The following is a 23,805-nucleotide window of genomic DNA, read 5'->3' as shown; positions in this document are numbered from 1 at the left end:
TTGTAACTATGATAATGCAAGTAATTTCTATAAATAAACTTTTGTTATTTTATTTTTTTATTTTAGATCATTTGATTAAATCTTTTCTATTTCACAAAAATGAACTTTATCCTTTTATTTATTGTTAGGAATTGTGATTTAATTTTTTTTCTACAGAAAAAATCAGAGTAATCATTTATTTTCTCCCTCTCTCTCTCTCTCTCTCTCTCTTTCTCTCTCTTTCTCAATTTTGTTTTTATTAATATTAAAAATGATTGTTAATGAATTCGTTTCCCGGAATGTTAAATCAGCTTAAATGTTTGTTCAGTTTAATAATTTAAGGAATCAGCCTGCTTTTATTTTCCACATTTTTATTTTATATTACTATTGATATTTCTTTCTTTTTCTCTCTCTCTTTTTTTTTTGAGGTCATAAAACTTAATCTTTTATTTCTCATACATTTTTTTCTGTTTTGCTCTACAATCATTTTTACTATCAAATCCTTTTTACTTTGTTTTGAATTCATTTTCGAAATTTTATAGTTTATTTGCAGACTTTTTTGCAATTTGTAAATATAAACTAAAAAAAATATTTGTTAAATAAAATAAATGAATAGAGATATTTATTAAATAAAATGGAAAAGGAAACGTTAAAAACTTTTGTGTGTCTGTGTATGAATGTGTGTATTTGTTCGTGTTCGTAACTCAAAAGTTTCGATTTGCCATGTTTTCTAATGGAAACGACGCAAACCGCTTAAATTCATCCCAGTCGCCATCTAGCATGCCAGAATGACTCGTAAATTTTCTAACGCATTTACTTCTTCTGATTATACTATGGAAGCACAGAAAAGCTCGATAACCTGGGTAACCCCCACTCTTACCATCATTCCTTCTCTTTTTCTCTCTCTCTTTCCCTCTCTCTCTGTTGATCTATTTTATCTGATCTTATATATCCATTATTACATTGATTTAGTATATCTACTTGCATTACATATTCCAATCATTTTCTATTATTATAATATTTACTTAATTATTTTAATCATCTTTATTTTTATTTATTTCTTATCATTTCATTTCTAACTTGAAATTATTTTAATTCAACTTTACCTACAAATAATTTTGTTACTTAATTTCTTTTATCATAAATTTAGTGGAAAAAATTTATTCTACTAAATATTAATAATTTTATTTGTAGAAATTAATTAAGAAATATCAGAAAAAAGAAAAATATATATATATATATTCACATACACATGTAAGTAAATGTACATGTGCATATATAAATAAACTCCAACGAATTTAAACTAATTTAATATTTTATATCGTTCTAATATCTACTGAAAAGTACGATACAAAAAGAGCTAATATAAGGGCATATGTATGTAAGTATAGAAAGAAAATAAAATCAAATCTCGACGAATCTCATTTTGTTGAAACGAAGACGAAAGAAGAGTAATGCGAGGGAAGTATTGTAAAATAGGAGAGGGAAGAGGAGAAGTGTATAAAAGCAAGTAGGTATGTACATAGGTTGAATAGATAGGTAGATAGGTAGATAGGTAGGAGGAAAAGGAGGAGGAGAAAAGTGGAAGTTCGAGAAATGGCTGCCGTTTGCGTAGTAGCCTTTACGATCGCTTATTGTTAATGCAGATAGAGAGTTGGTTACGGAACTTACAGATGCGAAACCGCGTCCTCGACGTTGCTTTTGACGTCAAAGAAATATAATAAACATCTTCGCAATCCGCATCTCTTTCATGAAAGTTATATATAGATATATAAATATATAGATACGTAAGAAAATGAGAGAAAGAGAGAGAGAGAGAGAGAGAGAGAGAGAAAGAGGAAAAAGAAAGGGAGAAAGATAAAAGACGAAAATTCGACGTCGTTTAATGGAGAATCGACTTACAATCGAAAATTTCTAGATATTTCGAGTTAAGATATATTTCAATGGTGAAATTAAAACGTCTCGAAAATCTTGGCATAATCAATAAATTTTTTAATGGAAACAGATTTGATGGTATGCCTCACTCTACTTTTCTTTTTTTTTTTTTTCTTTTATCGATTAATGATTTATTTTTAAGATAAATTTTATCGTCTGTTAATATGTTAATTAATCGATGTAAATTTTTTAAGTTCTCTCTCTCTCTTTTTTCTTCTGTATTTTTGAAGAATAAAATCAAAGAATTTATCAGTACATTATTATATTTTTGTTTATATAATAATACAAAATTACTTTTATATTATTTATTTAAGTTTGATACAGTTAGCGAAGAAGTTTCTTTAAAAAGACAATTCTTCTTTTATTATGTTTTTTTTTTTTTTATTTAATTCATATTACTTTCTTGATTATATTAATGCATACTCTTTTTTTCGAATTTTTTTTATTATTTATTAGATTTCAAACAAACAAAAAAATTTCTATTGTTTTTATTCGGATTGGTCTTATATATTATATTCCTCTGATTATTTTAATATACTATTCAGCAAAAATATCTATTTTTACTTATCATTTTTCTTATTTTATTTAGATTCTTTTTTCTCATTTTTTTTTTTAACAAGAAAGATATTATTTTCTTTACCAGATCATTAATTCATCGTAGTTTTTCGTATTTGTACAATCTTCTTCTGTATTCCATCGAAAATACATTCGTCAAGTGTGACATATCTAACATCATTCACATTTGAAATATTTGGAAGGGAAAATAAGAGAGAGAGAGAGAGAGAGAGAGAAAGAGGTAGGGAAAAAAGAGAGAGAAAGAGGATGAGAGAAAGAGAAAGAGAGAGAGAGAGAGAGAGAGAGAGAGAGAGAGAGAAATGTATAGAGGGAAACTTCAGAGAAATTATTATTTCCAGTGGAATAGGTAGAACCACATCAATCGTAGGTGTTCTCGAGAAAGCTCCTAACACTTTCCGATGGCTCGACGATCTGACAATGAAAGATCGTGATGCTTTCGAGAGAATCGCCTTTGGCAGATGTTTCTCCAAGTGAGCTGACATTCGCAACGACGTCGACGACGACTACGATGAATGCCTCAGATATCGCTATTTGGATACCAAAAGAGAGAGGTATACATGTATATACATATATATATGCTATATATATATATATATATATATATATATATATATATATATAAGATGAGCAATAACTTTGATTACCTCGAATATCTCCGTTCTTTTTAGATATAAGAAGTAACTTTGTATATAGCAAAGTAGTACGATACAAGGTTAGAACCATGATATGATAATATTCTAAAGCGTGAGATAAGAGTAAAATAAGCGCAATTAAGCGCAAAGTAAGCGCAAGGTAAGCGCAATATATACGTATGCTAAGCACAGAGTCTTTATCATGAAAGAAAAATATCTTGAGTTTTCAATCATACATTATTAATTATGTATAGCTCTTTCGCCCCTTTATTTTAATAAACAAAAGCAATTTTATGTTGTTAGAGTAAAAATTTAAATAATTTTATCACAAATGTATCCTTATTACGAAAGAAAAGTCGTCCGAGTTTTCGATCATTCCATTTCATACATTGATGACTGTTAAACGATTTTTGTTAAATAAACAAAATAAAATTTACACAAATATTTAACATTAATATATTTACTAATCTCCAGAAATAATTATAATAAAAATTTTAATAATTCCGTTGTAGTACCGTCCTCATTAGGAAAGAAAAGAAAAAAGTGAATTTTAAAAATTATTAACAAAATCGATTTTATTATAACAATATCATTGCAATATTTAAATAAATAAAGAATAAAAAACTCGTGAAAACGGTGTTTGTTTCAAGTCTCTACGACTTTCCGTTCCGAAGATATCGCCTTCGAAAGATTTCCATTCATAATTCGCATAGTACAGCTGATCGTAGTAATAGTAGTAGTAGTAGTAGTAAGGTGCGTAAATTCTTGGAATTTATATAGGTCAGTGTGTCACCGAGCTACTATGAATGAAATTATGTAGGTTAGTAGGTCAACGTAAATGTCTTTTTTCAAATGGGAATATCTCCGGAACTAAAAGTCACAGAGACTTGAATCAAATATCATTTTAAAGGGCAAAAATTTCTCTATTTTTCTATATATTGTTTATAATTAATTAACAATTTGTTATAAACAATTTTTATAAATAAATTTTTACGAAATAATTTCTTTTTACTTTGTTAAAAAAGCAATTCAAATTGCGATTCTAATTCACAAAATCAGATAAATTAATAAATAATTAATAAACAAATTAGTTTTTTTTACCAAAGAAACAATTTTTTTATGTTATTAATAACCATATCTTACATTTACGTGGCAATATCTCCTTGACTAAAAGTCGTAAAAACTTGAATCAAATACCGTTAAAAAGAGCAGAATTTTTTCTATTTTTTAATATATTGTTTATAATTTATTAACAATTTGTTATAAACAATTTTTATAAACAAATTTTTACGAACAAAATTAATCTTATTTTACAAAAAAATATTCATCTCAGATTGCGATAGTCTTATAAAATTATATAAATTAATAAATAATTAATAAACAAATTATTCGATTATTCAAGAAACGATCTTTTTCTACGATATTAATAATCACATCTTTCGTTTAATGAAAATATCTCCGAAACTAAGTATCGTAGAGATTTAAAATAAATATGCAAAATAAGCGCAGATTAAGCGCAAAGTAAGCGCAGAATAAGCGCAAAGTAAATGTAGAATAAACGTAAGATAAAATATTCCATATTTATACCATACTTATATATAATTTTTTTATATGTCCTAAATAATCCCAAGACCCTTGGTTCTTTACTTTTTATTTTTTTTTTTGGAAGAAAAAAAAGTTGAATTAAATTTTTGAAAATGTGCCCAAATATTTGACTGACGCGTTATACATTTTAGTATACGTTCCACTTCGGAACACGAACGTAAGCGTCGTCGTCAATGAGAGTTCTCGCGTTTCTTTTTAAAAGCTGTATGCGTGTTTCACTCATGAAAAATATGTCAAGGGTCATGTAAAACGCCTATAGCCGAGTCGATTCGTTACTTTTCCTTTTCTTCGATCTCTCTCTCTCTCTCTCTCTCTCTCTCTCTCTCTCTCTCTCTCTCTCTCTCTCTCTCTCTCTCTCTTTCTCTCTCCCTCTTATGTATATAACAGGTGTATCTAATTTTATTCTTTTGAACGAAATATTAACTAAAATGTCAAATTTATTTATCGAAAAGTATATATGTATATACGAAGATGAATACATAAATTCGATAATGAAAAGAATCGTTAGCTTCTCCTGAAATCTTTTCAAAGCTTTCACAACTTCAGCTTGATCTTTTTAATGAAAGGACAGCGGAAGCGCTCGAGCTTAAAGTTACGCGATAAGTCGAGACAAGCTTTATAACTCAACTCGAAGTATTTTATCTTAACTTAGTCTTTTAACAACGCGTTTATGTTTTATAATCAAATATATATCATCGTTTATAATCAAATATATAAAAAACAATTGAAGAAAAATTATTTAAATGATTCTATCAAATGATTTAAATGATGTAATGATTAGATTTAGATGATTTGAGTTTTAATTTAATCGAAATCGTTGACAGTATTATTTCATGTATATTTATTATTCGAAAAAAAATTCTCTGTTAAACATATATTATAAATATTTAATATAGATATACATTTATAATATATAATATACATATATCGTGTTATGCGTATTATAAGTACTTTTAAAGATATACATTTAATTTTTAACTCATAATACATTGCAGTAAATGTATAATAATTACGACTTATAAATTTCACACACATAAGCACACGCGTTATATAATTTATTTTACAGATTAAAAGAAAAGAAAGTTTAAATTTGTTTCTAATCGATTTTATCTTAATTGGAATTGTTCTAATTGCAAAATGAACGGTTCACTTATCAAAGAAGACTCGTTATCTATACGATGAAAATAAGATTAGAATCGAAGTCGAAAAACTATCGAATCTCTTTTATAATCACTCTTCTTCTTCTTCTTCTTCTCTTTTTTTTTTTTGTCAAATCGATGAAGCAAAAGATTACATTTAATATCTCGATTCCAATTTTATCGGAGCAATGATAACGACGCGACGGAAGCGTCATATGGGTCAAGAGCTAGCGACGTTTTCGTTTTCGTTCTCCTTCTACGACGATTTCGAGTCGTATGCAAATTTCGAACGGGGAAAATGAAAAAATTTACCTAACTCCGAGAGAATAGTGCGTCGAAGCCGCTTACCGTTACCATTCTGAAACGAAAACTCTAATTGCCTAGGACGTCACACATTCTTCGTTCAAATGTCGAAAATGTCGATTCGAAAACACCGCCTACATTGTCAACACACAGACAGAAAAAGAAAGAAAAAGAGAGAGGGAGAAAAAACAAGGATAAAATTCTAAATGTTTAAATTCGCACAAATTTTTGAAAGAAACAAAAAGAGAGAAAAAGAGAGAGAGAGAGTCAGACTAAAAAATTAAATTATTCTTGACAGTGTTTTTTAATCTAATTTGATTAAAATTTTTATTGAAATAGTATTAAATCTTAAACGTTATTATCATTATTATTGTTGTTGTTGTTGTAATTATTATTAATGTAATTAAAATGGGAAAACGAAATTCTATGTAAATTCCAAGAAAAAACAATAGATACACATACATACACACATACATAATATTAATATAATTAGATTAATTTAGATTTTTGTTTAATATGTATTATTATATATATTAGTCAATAATTTATTGGATTTAATAAAATTGATATTATTTGTTTGAGTTTGAAATTTATTATATAAAATATTTACTTTAATTATTTACATTATAATTATTTATATTATATGTACAGTTGGAGACTAATGTATTCGTACAGCAGAAACATGGAAATACATTCATATTGTACGAATATTTAAATTTCCCATCGTACATTTTAATTATGTATTTTATACATATTATTTCTAATTATGTATGTGTATATATATATTCTATATTATAAATTTTGTACATATTTACATATGCATTAATAATTAAATTGAATTTCAATTACTCAAAAGCTTTTTGAGAAAAGCTTTTTTGCTAGAAAAAAAAATTTTTTAATTTTCATATAATTTTTTAAATTCCTACCTTTGGAAATGTTCTCTGTTAAAACAAAAAGAGAAAGAAATAAAGTAAACAATTTAAGTTTGACTTTGCGTATACAAATAAATATAATAAAATGAAGAAATTCGAAAAAATGTGAATTGCATAGAAGAAAATGTTTTTTATAAATTATTTTTGAAGCACTTTTTCAAACATACCATGTACATATACTATCTATGTTTTATATTATATGCATTTAAAAAAAAAATATTTCTAAAGAATTCATTATATTTTTTTTTATTGATTGATTTTTGACAGACACAATTTGTATAGCAAGTACTTCAATTTCTTTATATGTAATCATAAATCCATGAATAAGTCAACCAATTAAAAAAACCAATTTAAAAAAATATTTCTATGGATTTATTATTTACTACGAACAGTTTTTGAACGAATAAAAATTTTTTTTTTTTACCTTTTTTCTTTGATTAAAATTATTAACAAGTTTCTTTTTTACCTTAATCATCATGTATGCTTGACTCTCTTCGTGGACCGATCTTTTTCTTCTTTTCTCATCCATTAATACGCCCTTACGCCATTTTGGTATGTCCTCCTGTAAAAATAAAAAAAGAATAGTAATAATAAAAAAACCTGAAGAACACATTTTCGAGAAAAATCGATTGAATTATTTTGTTAAAAAAAAGAAAAAGCATATAAAAAACCATCAAAGTTACTTGAACTGAAAAGTAAATTCGAAGTATTTTCTTCGATCAAAAAAGAAAATAACAGAAAAGGAAAACAGAGATAGGAAACGAAAAAGCATGTTAAATTAATTAAACAAAATACATATGCATAACAAAAACAACAAAGAATTATCAGAATAAACAGAAAATATGTTTATAAAATTTTCGATCATATAAAATGGAATGATATGCTATGCCACCACTTTTGTTAATCGTAAGGATAAATATTCAACCAATTAAAGAAAACTAAGTTAACAGTACGCATAGCAAATTTCGTACTGAGTTATATAAATACAAAAAAATCTATATGTCTGTATGTGTGTGTGCAATGAACGTGTGCGTATATGAGTAGAAGATACGAAAGTTCATATAGCAGAGCTTCCACACCATAAATAAACTCGCTTACGTGGTTACTTAAAATGGCGAGGATTTCGCATTGCAGACTCGACCATCGTAGCGAGCATCGTCGTCGACATTTAATTAAACGATAAAAAATGTTTATACGTACAAGAGATATTATAAAGAGCAAAAAAAAATTAAATCCGAATGAGGCAGCTAAATTTTTCACCATCTTTTTCTTTCTTTTTTTAATCCATTTTCTCACATTTTCTCAAATTCTCTTTTTTTCTAAAAATATTATAAACGATCGTATTATAATAAAGTAATCAAAATTTACTGTAATTGTTATGTATATTGAAATATATATTCATATGTATATTAAATACAAATAAATCACAATAAATTTCTATGTATATATCAATCACTGATATAACTTATTTATTTCTTCCTTTGCAATCATTTTTGTAATCAATTTGGTAGTATAAAATTAATGTTCCAAGGTTATTTCTATTTCATTGTGAAATTAATAAAATGTAAAAATAAAGAACCTGTTTATTGTATGAGTAATTGAATTAAATTACAGGAAATTAATTAATTTCATAATAAAATTTATTATTTTTTCCATTATTTTAACAATATTCGTAACGAAAACATTTTAGATTCTAATTTTGTTTAAGATTTTTTTTTCGAATTTTCGCATCAACATTTCTTTAAAATCTCAGACATTAGAGATATATAATTCAATGAGAAAATAAAAAATAATTTCTTTTGAAAGAAACCGACAAACAAAATGGTAAACGGCACGGAGTCGACTTGTAAAGCATAAAATGGAAAATTAGAAAGATACTTCCACGGTGTCGCCGACAGTTTTTGGATATTCGCCAGTCTACTAAACTACTACACGCTCTCTTACCAACACCATCTCTTTTATAACAAAGATAGATAGATAGAGAGATAGAGAGATAGATAGAGAGAGAGAAAACTTGATTCTTGGCTCGATCTTTTGTTTTCTATAATTTTATATATATATGTATATGTATATGTATATATACACACACACACAGTATCGTCCACATAAAGTATTACAAATTATTTCAAGATACATTTTTTTTGCAATATTATTTAACAAAATCGAGAATCTTATTTTATCAAACATACTTGATAAAATAAAAATAGTTTCTAGGCCCTCTTGTATAAACATAAATTATAAATTATTTATTGAAAAACGTTTATTTCTATAAATTTATAAATATAAAATATTTCTTTTGTCTCCTAAAACATTTATTCATTAATAAATAAATTCTAACTTTTTTAACATACTTAGATTAAATAAATTTGATTTATCATTCAGTGCATCATAAAAGAAAAAAAATAATTAACTTTAAGTTTACATATTAAGAAACAGATTGTAACATGTTTATTGTTATTTGTACCATACTATATATACACACACATATATTTAAAACGATGTTTAATTTGGCTGTATTTTATTTTATCTTCAATACTAAAGCAGATGTGAGAAGATAAAATAGAAAAAAAAACAAGACAGAGAGAGAGAGAGAGAGAGAGAGAGAGAGAGAGAATATTTCCTTGTAAATAAACACTAGAACGAACTCGGACGACTTATTTTTACTCGTACGTAGAGTTCTTTTACGAACTTACGAAAGTAACTTTTTCTTTCTTAGACATTGGAGAAGGCAACTTTCAAGTTTCTACGAATAGAGAATCGTCTTCAAACTTCTTCGTTAAACCGAACAGCTTCGTTCTTTTTTTTTCTTCTTTCTTTTTCTCTTTTCTTTTTTTTCTTTTAATTCATGAAATCTCAGCAATGGAATCGAATTTCTTTAAAAAACTTATTCTTCTTTTTAATCTCATCGAATATGCTATCGGTTTCTATTAGTATTATTAATTTATACTGTATGCATAAAAATAAATGGATTATATAATTTAATTAAATAATTAATTTCACTTTAAGAAGGAAATTATTTCAATATTTGAGTATTGCTATAATATATGTACGTATGAGAAAGAATAAGTATTACGAAGTTAATTCAATTTCTATCAACTTGTAAAAAGAAATCAATTTGAATTTCTTCTTTACAAATAATTAAATAAATTTAAATACTAGAGTATCACAATAATACAAATAACAAAAAGGAAATAATTGAAAATCTTGTTTTTATCGATTTTTGATGAAAGAACCTTTGACCTTTAACGAAAAAAAAAAAAAAAGAAAAAAGAAAAATGTATCTAACCGTAGATACTAGAAAGCTATAAATCATCATCTTTTTTATACATTTTTTTTGTGTTCTTCTATTTTTTTAATGAAAATTTTCTATCTCATGCGTATTCGTCGAATCCTATGCAAAGATATCGATATCATTTATGCATACGTGACGAGACAGTCACGCATCGTGGCACTGGATTTGAATCCGAGCTGATGCGAGCTTCTTGCCAACCAATGCAACGGCGATATTGAATTCGTGGCTCGGACATTATTGAACATATGGCTCCTACCGAGATTGAAATGCATACGCGCAGTGGTAGCAATGCTGGTGTAGTAATAGTGGTTGATATCAATATTACTATGTGATAACCATTATTACATATTATATAGTGCAATAAACCTGAATGAATTCATATTAACTCAACTAACTCTAGAGAAATCTTCTAAATTATTTTATATTAAATTAATAATACATTATATATTTTTTGTGTATATATATCAAAAAGCTTAGCATAAAGTTTGTTATTATTAAACACGAATAAGTAATTATTAATTTTATTAATTAGTTATATTTAAATATTTCAAATTTAGTATTTCAAGTTTATCTTTTTAATTTTATGCGTACGGGTATGTTATTAATGTTATTGATTAGTTATAATTAAATATCTGCTGTAAATTTTTTATTTTTTGCAAAAATATTAATTTTAAATATCTATCACCTTGTTTTTCAAAGACATTATAAATAAAAGTAAAAAAATTTTTATTGATGGAAAATAAAAAAAAAAAAAAGAAAAAGATAAAGTCAGGATTATAACAGCATGAAAATTTTTAAATACAAAGTCTGTGTGTAGTTATCGTCGGTCTTTCAGCTATATGCTAATTTTCATTTAATCGTCGCTAATTTAAGTCACGTTGATTTATAATTGTTTATGAATATTTATAGAATGACCCAAGCGCTCGATCACGTACAATTTTATAATTATTCCCAATTGGACTACGCAGAACAATAGATTGATATAATTTTGTGTACGTAATTATGTACGTATAACAAAGTACAATTTTCATTTGTTTGAACATTTTGTAAATTAAATTATTAATTAGATTAATGAACATTATTTTAATAACGTGAATACATTTAATACATTTTTTACAAATCCCTCATTATAAAACTCAAATATACCAATTTGTATTTAATTAAAAATATATATGACTATAATATTATATGTGCCAATACGTAATGTCAACAAATTTTCAATGAAAAACTTTGGATAAAAATTTTGATAAAAAATTAATACTCTCTTATAGAAACACAATATGCATTAATAACAAAAATAATATAATGAAATAAAAAAAAAAATACTATTTCTTTTTTCCTAAACATTCTAACATTATTTATTAACCAATCCAATATATTTAATTTCAAGTGCATTGGATCTAATTACAAAAAAAAAAGTAATTTTAACAAATGATGAAACGATTGATTAATAAAGATATTTGTTTGGTTATCTACACATGAAATAACGATTTCTACATATATACGTAACTATCTAAGTTCACACAGAGATACTTAAGTTACAGTAATTTATAACACGCAATCGGCTTGGAATTTGGCAAAGCCATGCATACGTATAATACTATGATGAACTTCTCTTTCGTTCGATATCGCGAGTTACAACAAATTACCGAGCTTTTTGGACGCTTTCGAAGTTCCTCTGCCAAACGGACCATGAAATAAGTTGTTGGCACGATACGTACGATTAGCATAGGCTCTTACAAAAATGTGCGATGACCCGAATGTCGGAATATTTTCTACACCTCGATTTATACTCCTTTTTTAGTCTTCTTGCTTCTTCTTTTAGTCATATTAAATTGGTACGTTTATATACCAGCGATAAAAATCGTCCGATAAATGTGAAAAAAGAAAAAGAGAATATAAAAAGAGAAAGAGTGAGAGCTTAATCGTCTGGATGAATCGTAAGAGTTATTTCAATGATATAAAAAATATAATACATTTTAAAATTATAATTCGATATATACATTCTTTTTGAAATCATTTATTACTGAGAATTCGAATTATAATTATAAGAATATAATCAGCATCAGAATATTAAGTTTTTAATTAAAACTTAATCGATCAGTTCTATTTTCTTTCATTTATTTTATTATCTTTTTCTTTTTAAATAGCTAACTATTACAAATATGATATATTTTATACATCATGGTGAATAAATGAAACCTATGTACTACAAGGGAAGTCTATATTAATTAAAGCAACAATAAAAATGTGATTGAAAATAAAAAAAAAAGAGAGAGAGAACAATAAATATGAAGAGAATGAGTCAGAAACAAAAAAAAAGTAAAAGAAAAAGAAAAAGAAAAAATAAATTATAAAAATGAATAAGGAGAAAATATGAAGCTGACCAAAATGGAAAAAAAAGAATGAACAAACGAACGAAAAAATTGACGATTAAAAATTAACAGAGAGAAAAATTTTTAACTTAATTAAAATTTGAAGAGTGAATGATAAGTTAGAGTTAGAAAGATGACTGAAAATTAATTACATAATAATAATAATAATAATAATAATAAAAGATAAAAAAGACAGAGAGACAGAAAGAAAAGATGAAAAAAAGGAAAGGAAAAGAAAAATTAAAACCGATTAAAAATCTTTTGAATTTTCGGATAAACCTAATTTTATCGTTTCAATATCATTTATCCTTCTCCAACACATCTTATACACCATCTCGCTTTTCGTCACTGGCTAACAGGGCTGCTTTAAAGTGCCACTTTAACGAGCTTAGCTATTGAAGAGGCTCTCTTCTGCTTCCTCCAAGCTCGTATCACAATTACAGGAACACCGTGAAGAGACAAAGGACTTGAGCGTGTCGAGTGTGAGTTATGCTGTCTTCCCTTCGATCCTTCCTCCTTCTCTCTCACTCTCTCTGTCTCTCTCTCCCTCACTCACTCACGTCTTGTCTCATGCTCTTAGGAAGGTACGTCCCTTTAACAGCCGTCTTACGAGTGTCTACGTGCTGTCACGTGCAAACAGCGATTCAAAGAACGCGTAGAATCTCGCACGTTTAGACATTTCGTACATACATGTGTGTGTGTGTGTGTGTAAGAGAGAGAGAGAGAGAGAGAGAGAGAGAGAGAGAGAGAGAGAGAGAGAGAGAGAGAGAGAGAGAGAGAGAGAGAGAGAGAGAGAGAGAGAGAGAAATAGATGAATCTCAGATCATTTATATCATACTATATTATGACGAATGAATTAATTAGTCTGTAAATTAGTCTACTTGATTTATAATGCATGAGAAACATATTTTAGATTTGTCGAATCTTTGATGGGTATTACGATGAAAAAAAGTATTATATATAATATATTATAATTATATCAGTAATATAATTAAAAATTATTATGAAAGCCAATCGCATCAATATACAAATAAATTACATAAAATAATAAGTTTAAGGAAAAATTTGGATTTCCATTTTTGGTTTAGCTTTGTCGTTATTTTACAAAACCAAAATATTCTTATCTCTCACGTTTCTCAGTATATGTGCATATCGATTAACTTTCCACGGTAGTCCCGATACTCTTATCTTTTTTAGACAAAACACGTTAACCCTTATCTCCAGTTCTGAAGGGAATCACGAAACCTTCAACGAAACGTACATATGAAGAGTGCTTCGAATCTCTCGATAGTAGCTTATTGTTAGCTTAGTTCGGAAATTTTCCCTGTCTCAACTTTCAAATATCAATATATTTTTTTTTTATTTTTTACCAAACTCTCTCCCTCCCTCCCCCTCTCACACATACACACACACGTATACTCTTGAATAGGCTGATCACGTACAAACTACATAAAAACTTTTATAAGATATATCTATAACATATTTGAAAAAGTATGTACATATTTATTCAAATTTTAGAGAAAAATAATAAATAAAAAGAACTTATCGCACAACAATTTAATCAAAAATTTCATTCGATCATTCAATTCTAATAAATATGTTATAAAAATATATTATATTATATTATTCGTATGAATTAATTCGATTCAACTATTAAAATTCAATAATAGAATATTATATTATTATTAACATAAACGTTATATCGCGATTAGCTTACATATATATCGTCCTTAAATTTAAACCTTGACTATTTGGTCGAACGAAAAGTGTGATAAAATGTACATGTATCGGACTTTCCTAGGACATTTAATGCAGGAAAATATTCAGGGTCAAGGAGAAAAAATTCATAATAAGGACGATCGTTTGCAACCAACGATTTCTAAACTGTTTGCGTGAACGTAACGAGTGAACGTAACGAGTAAACGTCATCGTTATTCGCTTCTCGAAACATAAACTGGCCAAACGACTCTACTCGAAAATTCTCTTGTGTAATTATCTGACCGTCGTATAACCACTATTAACCTTCTTCGCTTTAAAAGGGCTCGTTTATCTACTTAAAGATCCAACTCTCGCACCACATGTTTTAGTCATTAACGAAACCACGATGTACCTCTTAACAACAAGTTGATATACGATCGCAATTATTTACTATGATGAATGATTTTATAAGAATTGAATGAAAGATTACTATTTTAAATATAATATCTAATTCTTCAAATAGTCTGTACGTTAGAAGCTTTTAATATCATTTTGTTTTAATTACATTTTGTTTTAATTAGTTGTAATTAATTTCTTCCACGTTAAAGATTATTATTTAATAATGAATTTCGATTTAATTATTATTTTATTTTTGTCATATGTTCTTGATGTTAAATATTATTTTTAAATTATTTCGATTCGATTACGTTTAATTATAATATTAGAGATAATCGATATCATTTTGATCTAATCGTGTTAAATTTATAGTATATTAGAAATGTTCAATAATTAGATTTAATTTATTGTATATCAGAAATACTCAGTATCGTTTCGATCAAATTATTTACAATTTTTAATATACATTAGCCATGTTCAATTATGTCATTATTCATTTACAATCTAATTACGTTTAATTATTGTTGTATATTAAAAATATGTAATATCATTTCAATGTAATTATGTTGAATTTATAGTATATGTTAAAAATGTTTAATATTATTTCCGATCTAATTATATTTAACTAATATATTAGAGATGTTTCATTCCAATCTAATTGTGTTTAAATTGTAATACGTCAAAAATATTTAATAATACTTTCGAACTATTTCGTTTTAATTACATTCAACTTATCGTATAATAGAAACCTTTAAGATATGATTTTCAAACTATTTAATTACATTTAACGTCTTAAAAATTTATAAAAAAAATACTGCTTAAATATAATATTTAAAACGCAGTTCTTTTATTCCAATGAAATCATTCAAGATTTTACAAATAACTTTCTAAAAATATCATAATAATAAATGATATGAATATAACAGATTTCAAATCTCGTATTTAATACACTTTGAATATATTTCATTTTTAAAAAGATTTACTATAGATTTTCGAAGCTTTCTAATTGATTAATATCATAAACTTTAAAAACACATTTACGTACAACGTATAATATATAACAATCCTATCCCTTTATATTAACCCTTTGTTAGCGACATGTATAATCTGCTTATCCATGTTTGTAACGCGTATCGATTTATTGCAACGAGTTGCACTATGTCCAATATTATACATAATTAGTGATAGCTAATAGATTATCTACAGAATAACATGACTCACCAGATTTTCCGCAAAAAGGCCATCATCTTGATACCTAGTGGGTAGATCGAGAAAAACGGAGGATCTAGAACGATCGTAAAGATCGACGTCCACGTACAAATCAAAGAGGGGTGCACCGTTTACTCTAAGAAGTGCTGAGACCAATGGAGTTATGTCAACTGGGACGACACTCTTTGGTGGTAAATAACCACCAAGTTCTTCAAGAAGTTCGTAAACTGGAAAAGAAACAAAAGTTTCCAATTTTAATTCATTATTTTCTTTTATTTCTTTCTTTCGTTCTTTCTTTATTTTTCTTTTTTAATAATATAATAATAATAATAATTATTATTATTATTATTATTATTATTATTGTTATTATTATTATTATTATTACTATTCTTATTATTACTGACGTTATTTTTTAATAAACAATTCTAATTATACAAATAAGTTTTGTTTACTTTATTATGAAGGAAGAAAAGTTCTATATTTTTTAAAGTTCGCCGAATATTTGATAATGCATCGCGATATGACGAAAACCGATAGCAGATGTGCCGAATATTCGAAGGTATATTGTGCGAACGTCGTTGAAAAAAAAAAGAAAGAAATAATAAAAAATAGTAGAAAAAAAATTATAGAAAATTCATCGATTCGTTCTGCGCTTTCCTCTCTGAACTCGTTCACGGTCGAACGAATTTTTCGAACGTAGAAAAAGCACCACGTGGGTTCGAGTGATTTCAATCTCACAAAAGAATCATATTCTTCCGTTGGCTTCTAGCTTTCTCTAAAATATATGTTCTTCCTTATATCGACATCATCATGTTTATGACCATGCACCTGTAATATAAACAGTGGAGCAATAACTTTGATCACCTTAAAACCATATAGAGATGCGACTAAAATATTGCAAGAGTAGTAGTATGTAAATAGTAATAGTAAAAAAATAACAATCTTTTAGCTTACTGTACAATATTATTCTGCGCTTACTTTGTACTTATATCCTGCGTTTACTTTGCATACTTGTTTCAATATCATAAAATAACATTGTTTTTTTGGCAAACAAGTAATTTGTTTATTAATTATTTAATTACTTATGTAATTATATACGTAAATAAATTATAATTCGATGTGAATTTTTTTGTAAAATAAGATGAATTTAGTTCGTAAGAATTTGTTTATAAAAATTGTTTATAACAAATCGTTACTTAATTATAAACAATATATTAAAAAATAGAGAAAATTCTGCTCTTTTTAACGGTATTTGATTTAAGTTTCTACGACTTCTAGTCAAGGAAATATTGCTACGTAAATGTAAGATGTAGTTATTAATAATATAAAAAAATTTGTTTCTTTGGTAAAAAAACTAATTTGTTTATTAATTATTTATTAATTTATCTAATTTTGTGAATTAGAATCGCAATCTGAATTGCTTTTGTAGCAAAGTAAAAAGAAATTATTTCGTAAAAATTAATTTATAAAAATTGTTTATAACAAATTGTTAATTAATTATAAACAATATATAGAAAAATAGAGAAATTTTTGCCCTTTAAAATGATACTTGATTCAAGTCTCTATGACTTTTAGTTCCAGAGATATTCCCATTTGAAAAAAGACATTTACGTTGACCTACTAACCTACATAATTTCATTCATAGTAACTCGGTGACACACTGACCTATATAAATTCCAAGAATTTACGCACCTTACTACTACTACTACTACTATTACTACGATCAGCTGTACTATGCGAATTATGAATGGAAATCTTTCGAAGGCGATATCTTCGGAACGGAAAGTCGTAGAGACTTGAAACAAACACCGTTTTCACGAGTTTTTTATTCTTTATTTATTTAAATATTGCAATGATATTGTTATAATAAAATCGATTTTGTTAATAATTTTAAAAATTCACTTTTTTCTTTTCTTTCCTAATGAAGACGGTACTACAAGGGAATTATTAAAATTTTTATTATAATTATTTCTGGAGATTAGTAAATATATTAATGTTAAATATTTGTGTAAATTTTATTTTGTTTATTTAACAAAAATCGTTTAACAGTCATCAATGTATGAAATGGAATGATCGAAAACTCGGACGACTTTTCTTTCGTAATAAGGATACATTTGTGATAAAATTGTTTAAATTTTTACTCTAATTGCATAAATTTTAATTTGTTTAGTTAAAATATGGGATAAAACATCTATAGATAATCGATAATATACGTAATTGAATATTCGAAAATTCGAAAGATTTTCTTTTCGTAATTAGAACTCTCTGTTTACCATGCATTTATTCTGCACTTATTTTGCGCTTATACTGCGCTTATCTTGCACTTATCTTACAGCATTATTATACGTAGGTGCAGTGTAATGATTCAATGTAAAAAAAATCTAAAAAAATTCATCTAAATGATTTCTAAAAAAAATCATCATTTTCTTACTATTATTACTTATTTACTACTACTCTTACTACACTTTATTTGCAAATCTACATAGCTTTTCAGCAATATTTAAATTATAATAGCTCCTAAATTAATTATTTTTCGACATGTATGGATCAAAACTTTTTTATAAAGAATGTCAAGCAGCTCGATTTTGATCATGCTGAATGCTCTCGAAAACATATAATGTCCTTTAAGAAAGAAAAAAAAACAGTTATCCTTCTTATGTTCTTTACGTCTTCACCTACAAAAAAATTATTACTACCATATAGTAGCTCTTTCCGTATTATATGACTTTTGTAAACAAAGTTTCTCCATATCTCTAAAAAGAACGAAGATATTCAAGATGGTTAAAGTTATTGCCTCAGTTTTGTATTGGTGTGTGTATGCATATATATATATACACACACACACACAGACACACAGACACATATATATGTACATGTATATATATGTTACGCAAGCAAAAAATGTATATACAAATACATACACATGTAGATAAGAAAATGGAAGTATAAACAAGAAAAAGAGAAAAGACACAAGAAAGTCAAGATTAAATTCGATCGTTAACCGAAATTCTCCAAGGGGTTTTGCTAGAGTCAACATTCGATGTCCTCATCCTTCCGGAAAGGAGAGACCTCGACAGAAACTGAGAGATCGCTAATTGCACTTGGGGAAACTCTTGGAGTCTTCGAGGGAGTAGTAAGGGCATACGTAGCCCTTACGTGCTTCGCATAACTTTCTTTACATATACATACACATGCACATACATATATAAACATATACTCATGTATATGCATTTATATAACTTGTGAATCTTATGTACACGTATACAAAGTGGTATTAAAAGTTCCTAAATGTCGGAAAAGATCCTAGATGATTTTAAAATTCAATTATTCTTTTTTTTTCGGAAAAAACTTTTGGTATACTATATAAACATAAATGTGAACATTGAATGTTATATATATGTGTGTGTGTGTGTGTGTGTGTGTATGAAATGTATGCTTATGTATATTTAATATATACGACGTGTATAATTTTATATATAGATTTATAATCTATCGAGATGTATATATATATATATATATATATATATATATATATATATATATATTTATGTACATATGCATATGTATCCGTGTATAGACTTTAATCATACGTTCGATAGCTTCATCTGAAGTTCTCCGACGATCGATAGTCTCTTCTCTCTAATCGTTCGAGTCTATTTCGAAGTTTTAACGAAGCTAGAGATGGAGTAGTAACTTTATGTTGTAACACCTTTGCTGTAATTAATATGCGGTGAGCCAACTTCTATAGTACTCCCTACGTACATAGAGAGAAAGAGAGAGAAAGTGTTTGAAAGTTTTTACATACTCTCTAAATTTATTAAATTTAAATTAATACGATTATGTCAAAGTTACTTTCTTCTAATCGATATTGCTTCTCTTTTCCTTCTTTCTTTTTTGCTTTTTAAATATAAAAATTGATTTCTGTTTTTTTTGTTTCTTTTTTTTTTTATTGATATACGATATTATAAGTGACGTGAATTATAAATAAATAAAATAATTTCAAATATTAAAACAATTTTGTAAATATAAAAAAGTAACTCATTTTACATAAAAAATAATTTTAAATAAAAGATTTTTTCTTCTTTTGTTCTTTTTTTTTAAATAAAACAACTCATTTTATATGAAATCATAATTTTCGAACAGATGTATAATCTTTGTTCGTGACACATAAAGACAAATTCAGAAAATAAATGCCAGAAAATAAATCGGTAAGCATTACGAACGCACGAGTACATAGACATAAATGAATTTCTCCTTAAATATAGTATAACAATCTCCGTATTTACTAAGAATATGGTTCAAGATACACTCGTAAAGGGACATTCACTGGAAACTTAGTTAATCATAACTTGGACGACAGACGTTGAAACGAGAAAATAACAATAAGCATTACGATAGAGAGAATGAGAGAGAGAGAGAGAGAGAGAGAGAGAGAGAGAGAGAGAGAGAGAGAGAGAGCTCTTATGGTGAAATATACAGCAAGGAAATAACGGTTTGTTAGACAAATCAAGAATTCAAACTGTTTCGTAATTCTACAGTAATAAATGTTAACGCTAAACCGATATAATAAATGTATACATAATATATTTATACGTTTTGTAAGATGAAAATTTAATTGACGTTAATTGATATAGATACTTTATATAAAAAATAAAAAATATATATATATATTTGTCAAAAGTAACTAATCGTTAATTAGACAATATTAAAAGACATGATAAATTAAATGTTTAAATCTCGTCGGAATTTTTTAAGTGAATTACTTTAATTGATTTTCTAAATTATTTAAATTCGAAATAATCAATTTAGAATTAATAATAACTAACAATAAAACGAATCTATTTATTAATACCTTCTTAGTAAGTTAACTTTACTTGTATGAAACTTTGATCATGAATGAATACAGTGAACATTAATCATAGTCGAGCGAATGGTCGTGTCGCCGATCAGGGTAGAATCAAACATGAATATCTAAAATACCGGAAGCCCGAAACTCCTGCGGGTAGGACTAACTTAGAACTTCCATTTCCGCTTTTGACGGTCTTCCTGTTCTAATGTTGGAACGGATAAATCTGATTGCAATTTGCAGAAATTAGATGAGATAAATGAATATAAAGATCATTTTAATAGAAAAATAAAAAAGAGAATATATATATATATTCTTTATTTTTATATGAAATATAAATAATAAATATAACAAATATAAAATTTTTTAATAAAAAGAAAGAGAGAGAGAAAGTGAAATGTTCCAATTAAACAAAAGCAATTTACAATGATGCGAGCTTTTATCATATTCGCTAGACATTAATGCACTGATTTAAATGTATCCACGAAATGGAGACATCGATCGACATGTCGAATCCATTTTGTATAATAACAAGACTACGTGTCTCCGACAACGAAGTTGCTCGTTTCTCATATCACCGAGGTAATGTCAAAACCGGCGCCAGCCTTCCGAATCTCTTTTCTCATCTCTCTCTCTCTCTCTCTCTCTCTCTCTTCCTCTGTATCTCTATCTCTCTCTCCTCTCTTTCTCTTTACTTTCCCTCTCTCTATCTCTCTATCTCTCTATTTCTCTACCGCGTATCTCGTTAAATCTTCTTCCCTCTTTTCTTTTCAATGTTGATTAGATCGTATATAAATCCTGCCTTCCAGCCTAAACGAACTTTCTATTTTATTTTTATCATCAAAAATATCTATTCGATTGACCAATAAGTAATATCAAAATTTTCGATATAAAAAATATTTGTTTGGCTGTTTACTTAAATGTAAAATAATAGATAGTATTTTAGTAAAAAAAAAAAATGGTATGGTATATAACATATGTCAAAATATAGTCCCTATGGTATTATTTATTTAAATATGAAATAGATACTAAAAGTTTTGAATAAAAAATCCTCTATGGTTATTTATTCAAATGTAATACAGATTTTTAGTTTTCAAAAAAAAATATTCTATAGTGTTATTTGTTTAGATATAAAATTGTCTAGCAAATGCTTTCAATCGAAAAATTGTAATGTCGTTCGTTTAAATATAAACATTTCGATACATCAGTATTATCTACATATTGATCAAGCCAATATTTCGTTTATTCAATTAATATAATTTTTATTGTATATTTTATAATTTTATTAAATAATACGAATTTATTATATATGTATTATTTGTTATTCTGTGAATTTAATATTTACATATTCTTTCTTATTATCAAATTATTGTTAAAAAAAAACTACTTTTTTTTGTTAATTAATATTTCTTTAAAAAATTGATAAAATGAATGACTCGATATGATTTTGATTTCGATTTTAATATATTAAAATCGAAATGAAATATGTATTGATTGAAAGAAATCAATCAAAGAAGTGAATTGAAAATTTGAGAAAAAGAATTTTGGAAAAATACCAAGGAGTGACATGAAAGTCAGAATTTATGTCATCAAGATATGCTATTTTATATTCGTATTGACGTCGTAGGAGTCGGATTTCGTTGAAGAGTATTCAAGAAACTCGTTCTGAAGTTCGCTTTTCAACTGCCAAGGACAAGTAAATCAATCAGATACTCGCGTAAGTTCGTGTAAAATATCATCTCGATCTCACGCAAGAGAACGATTAAGTGCGAACGTGCCAATCTTGATACACATTTTTTCTTTGCTCTCTCTCTCTCTCTTTCACACACACATACACATACACACAAACTCTTTCCCTTCTATTGCTAATCGAATCAAATCAAATTATTTTATTTTTATATCAAATTAAATGCAATGATATGTACACATACAAACAAATCAATTACACCTTTTTAAAATATACCTGAATAAACTGATAAAAGAGAATGAATTCTATAGAGAAAAAAAAAATAAAAACGCGAGAAAAGCGATAATTTTATAATCGCATGTAAGTTTATATTTATTTATTTAAATTAATTATGACATGTTATTAATTATAACATGGATAATGTTAATTTACCAGGATCAATATTTAGTTCATAAAAAAAGTTTGTAGATAAGTAGTAATTTTAATCTTTTTCACATTATTATCACACATATTGTATAATTCGAAAGAAGGTAATAATAATAATTAAATTAAGAATGAATAAGAAATCAACGAATGAGAATTAACGAAACTATGATATGCAATAAATAACACAAAAAGATTCGCTATTGCCAAAATTATTAATTACAAACGATTAAATATTATTATTATTAAAAATGATTAAAAACTTATAATCTTTTCATTATACTCAACTCAAATCATAGAACTATTTTTTTAGATATTAATCTTATCTAATTCAACATATAAACATTTCATAAAAAAATCATTCAATAATTCATAATTTTTAGGATTATTGAAATCATATCGGAATAACTCCCAAAATCCCATAAAATTGATCATAAAAAAAAGATTCGAAGAAGTAACAACGAGAAAGAGAAAGACAGTGAGAGAGATAGAGAGAAAAGATGAGAGAAAGAGAGGAGAGAGGGAGAGTAGTCATGATTTTGGAGATAAAGTAAAACGACTTCACTAAGAATCTAGAAAATATCGGACCAGACTCAGGCTAGCTCGAATCGTGATACTTGAGTGACCTTGACATCCTTTGTAATACAACTACTTCCGATTCTGAAAGCTCGAGCAGCAATAGCGCAAGCATGGAAAGTACGCTTTAACACTATAGTAGTTTTTTTCCAAGGTGAACCTTTTACAGCAACTTTTTCTGCAGATGATAATTAATCTCTTA

At 26.7% G+C, this 23,805-nt stretch overlaps 1 protein-coding gene across 1 annotated transcript in view; it reads right to left on the bottom strand.

Moving 5' to 3' along the window:
• LOC127067708 (neprilysin-like) overlaps window positions 1–23,805 on the bottom strand; it is a 76,984-nt gene that overhangs the window by 18,756 nt on the left and 34,423 nt on the right. Inside the window, exons 5-6 of the mRNA XM_051002966.1 lie at window positions 16,084–16,298; window positions 7,568–7,663 (exon numbers count right to left, since the gene is read on the bottom strand). Coding sequence (XP_050858923.1) covers window positions 7,568–7,663; window positions 16,084–16,298 — 311 coding nt within the window. The remainder of the gene's footprint in view (window positions 1–7,567; window positions 7,664–16,083; window positions 16,299–23,805) is intronic.

Source organism: Vespula vulgaris, chromosome 11 (genome assembly GCF_905475345.1).
Source record: "Vespula vulgaris chromosome 11, iyVesVulg1.1, whole genome shotgun sequence".
In the NCBI taxonomy this organism is placed as follows: domain Eukaryota; kingdom Metazoa; phylum Arthropoda; class Insecta; order Hymenoptera; family Vespidae; genus Vespula; species Vespula vulgaris.
Note: the sequence above shows the minus strand (reverse complement) of the source record. Positions and strands in the feature narration are given on the sequence as shown.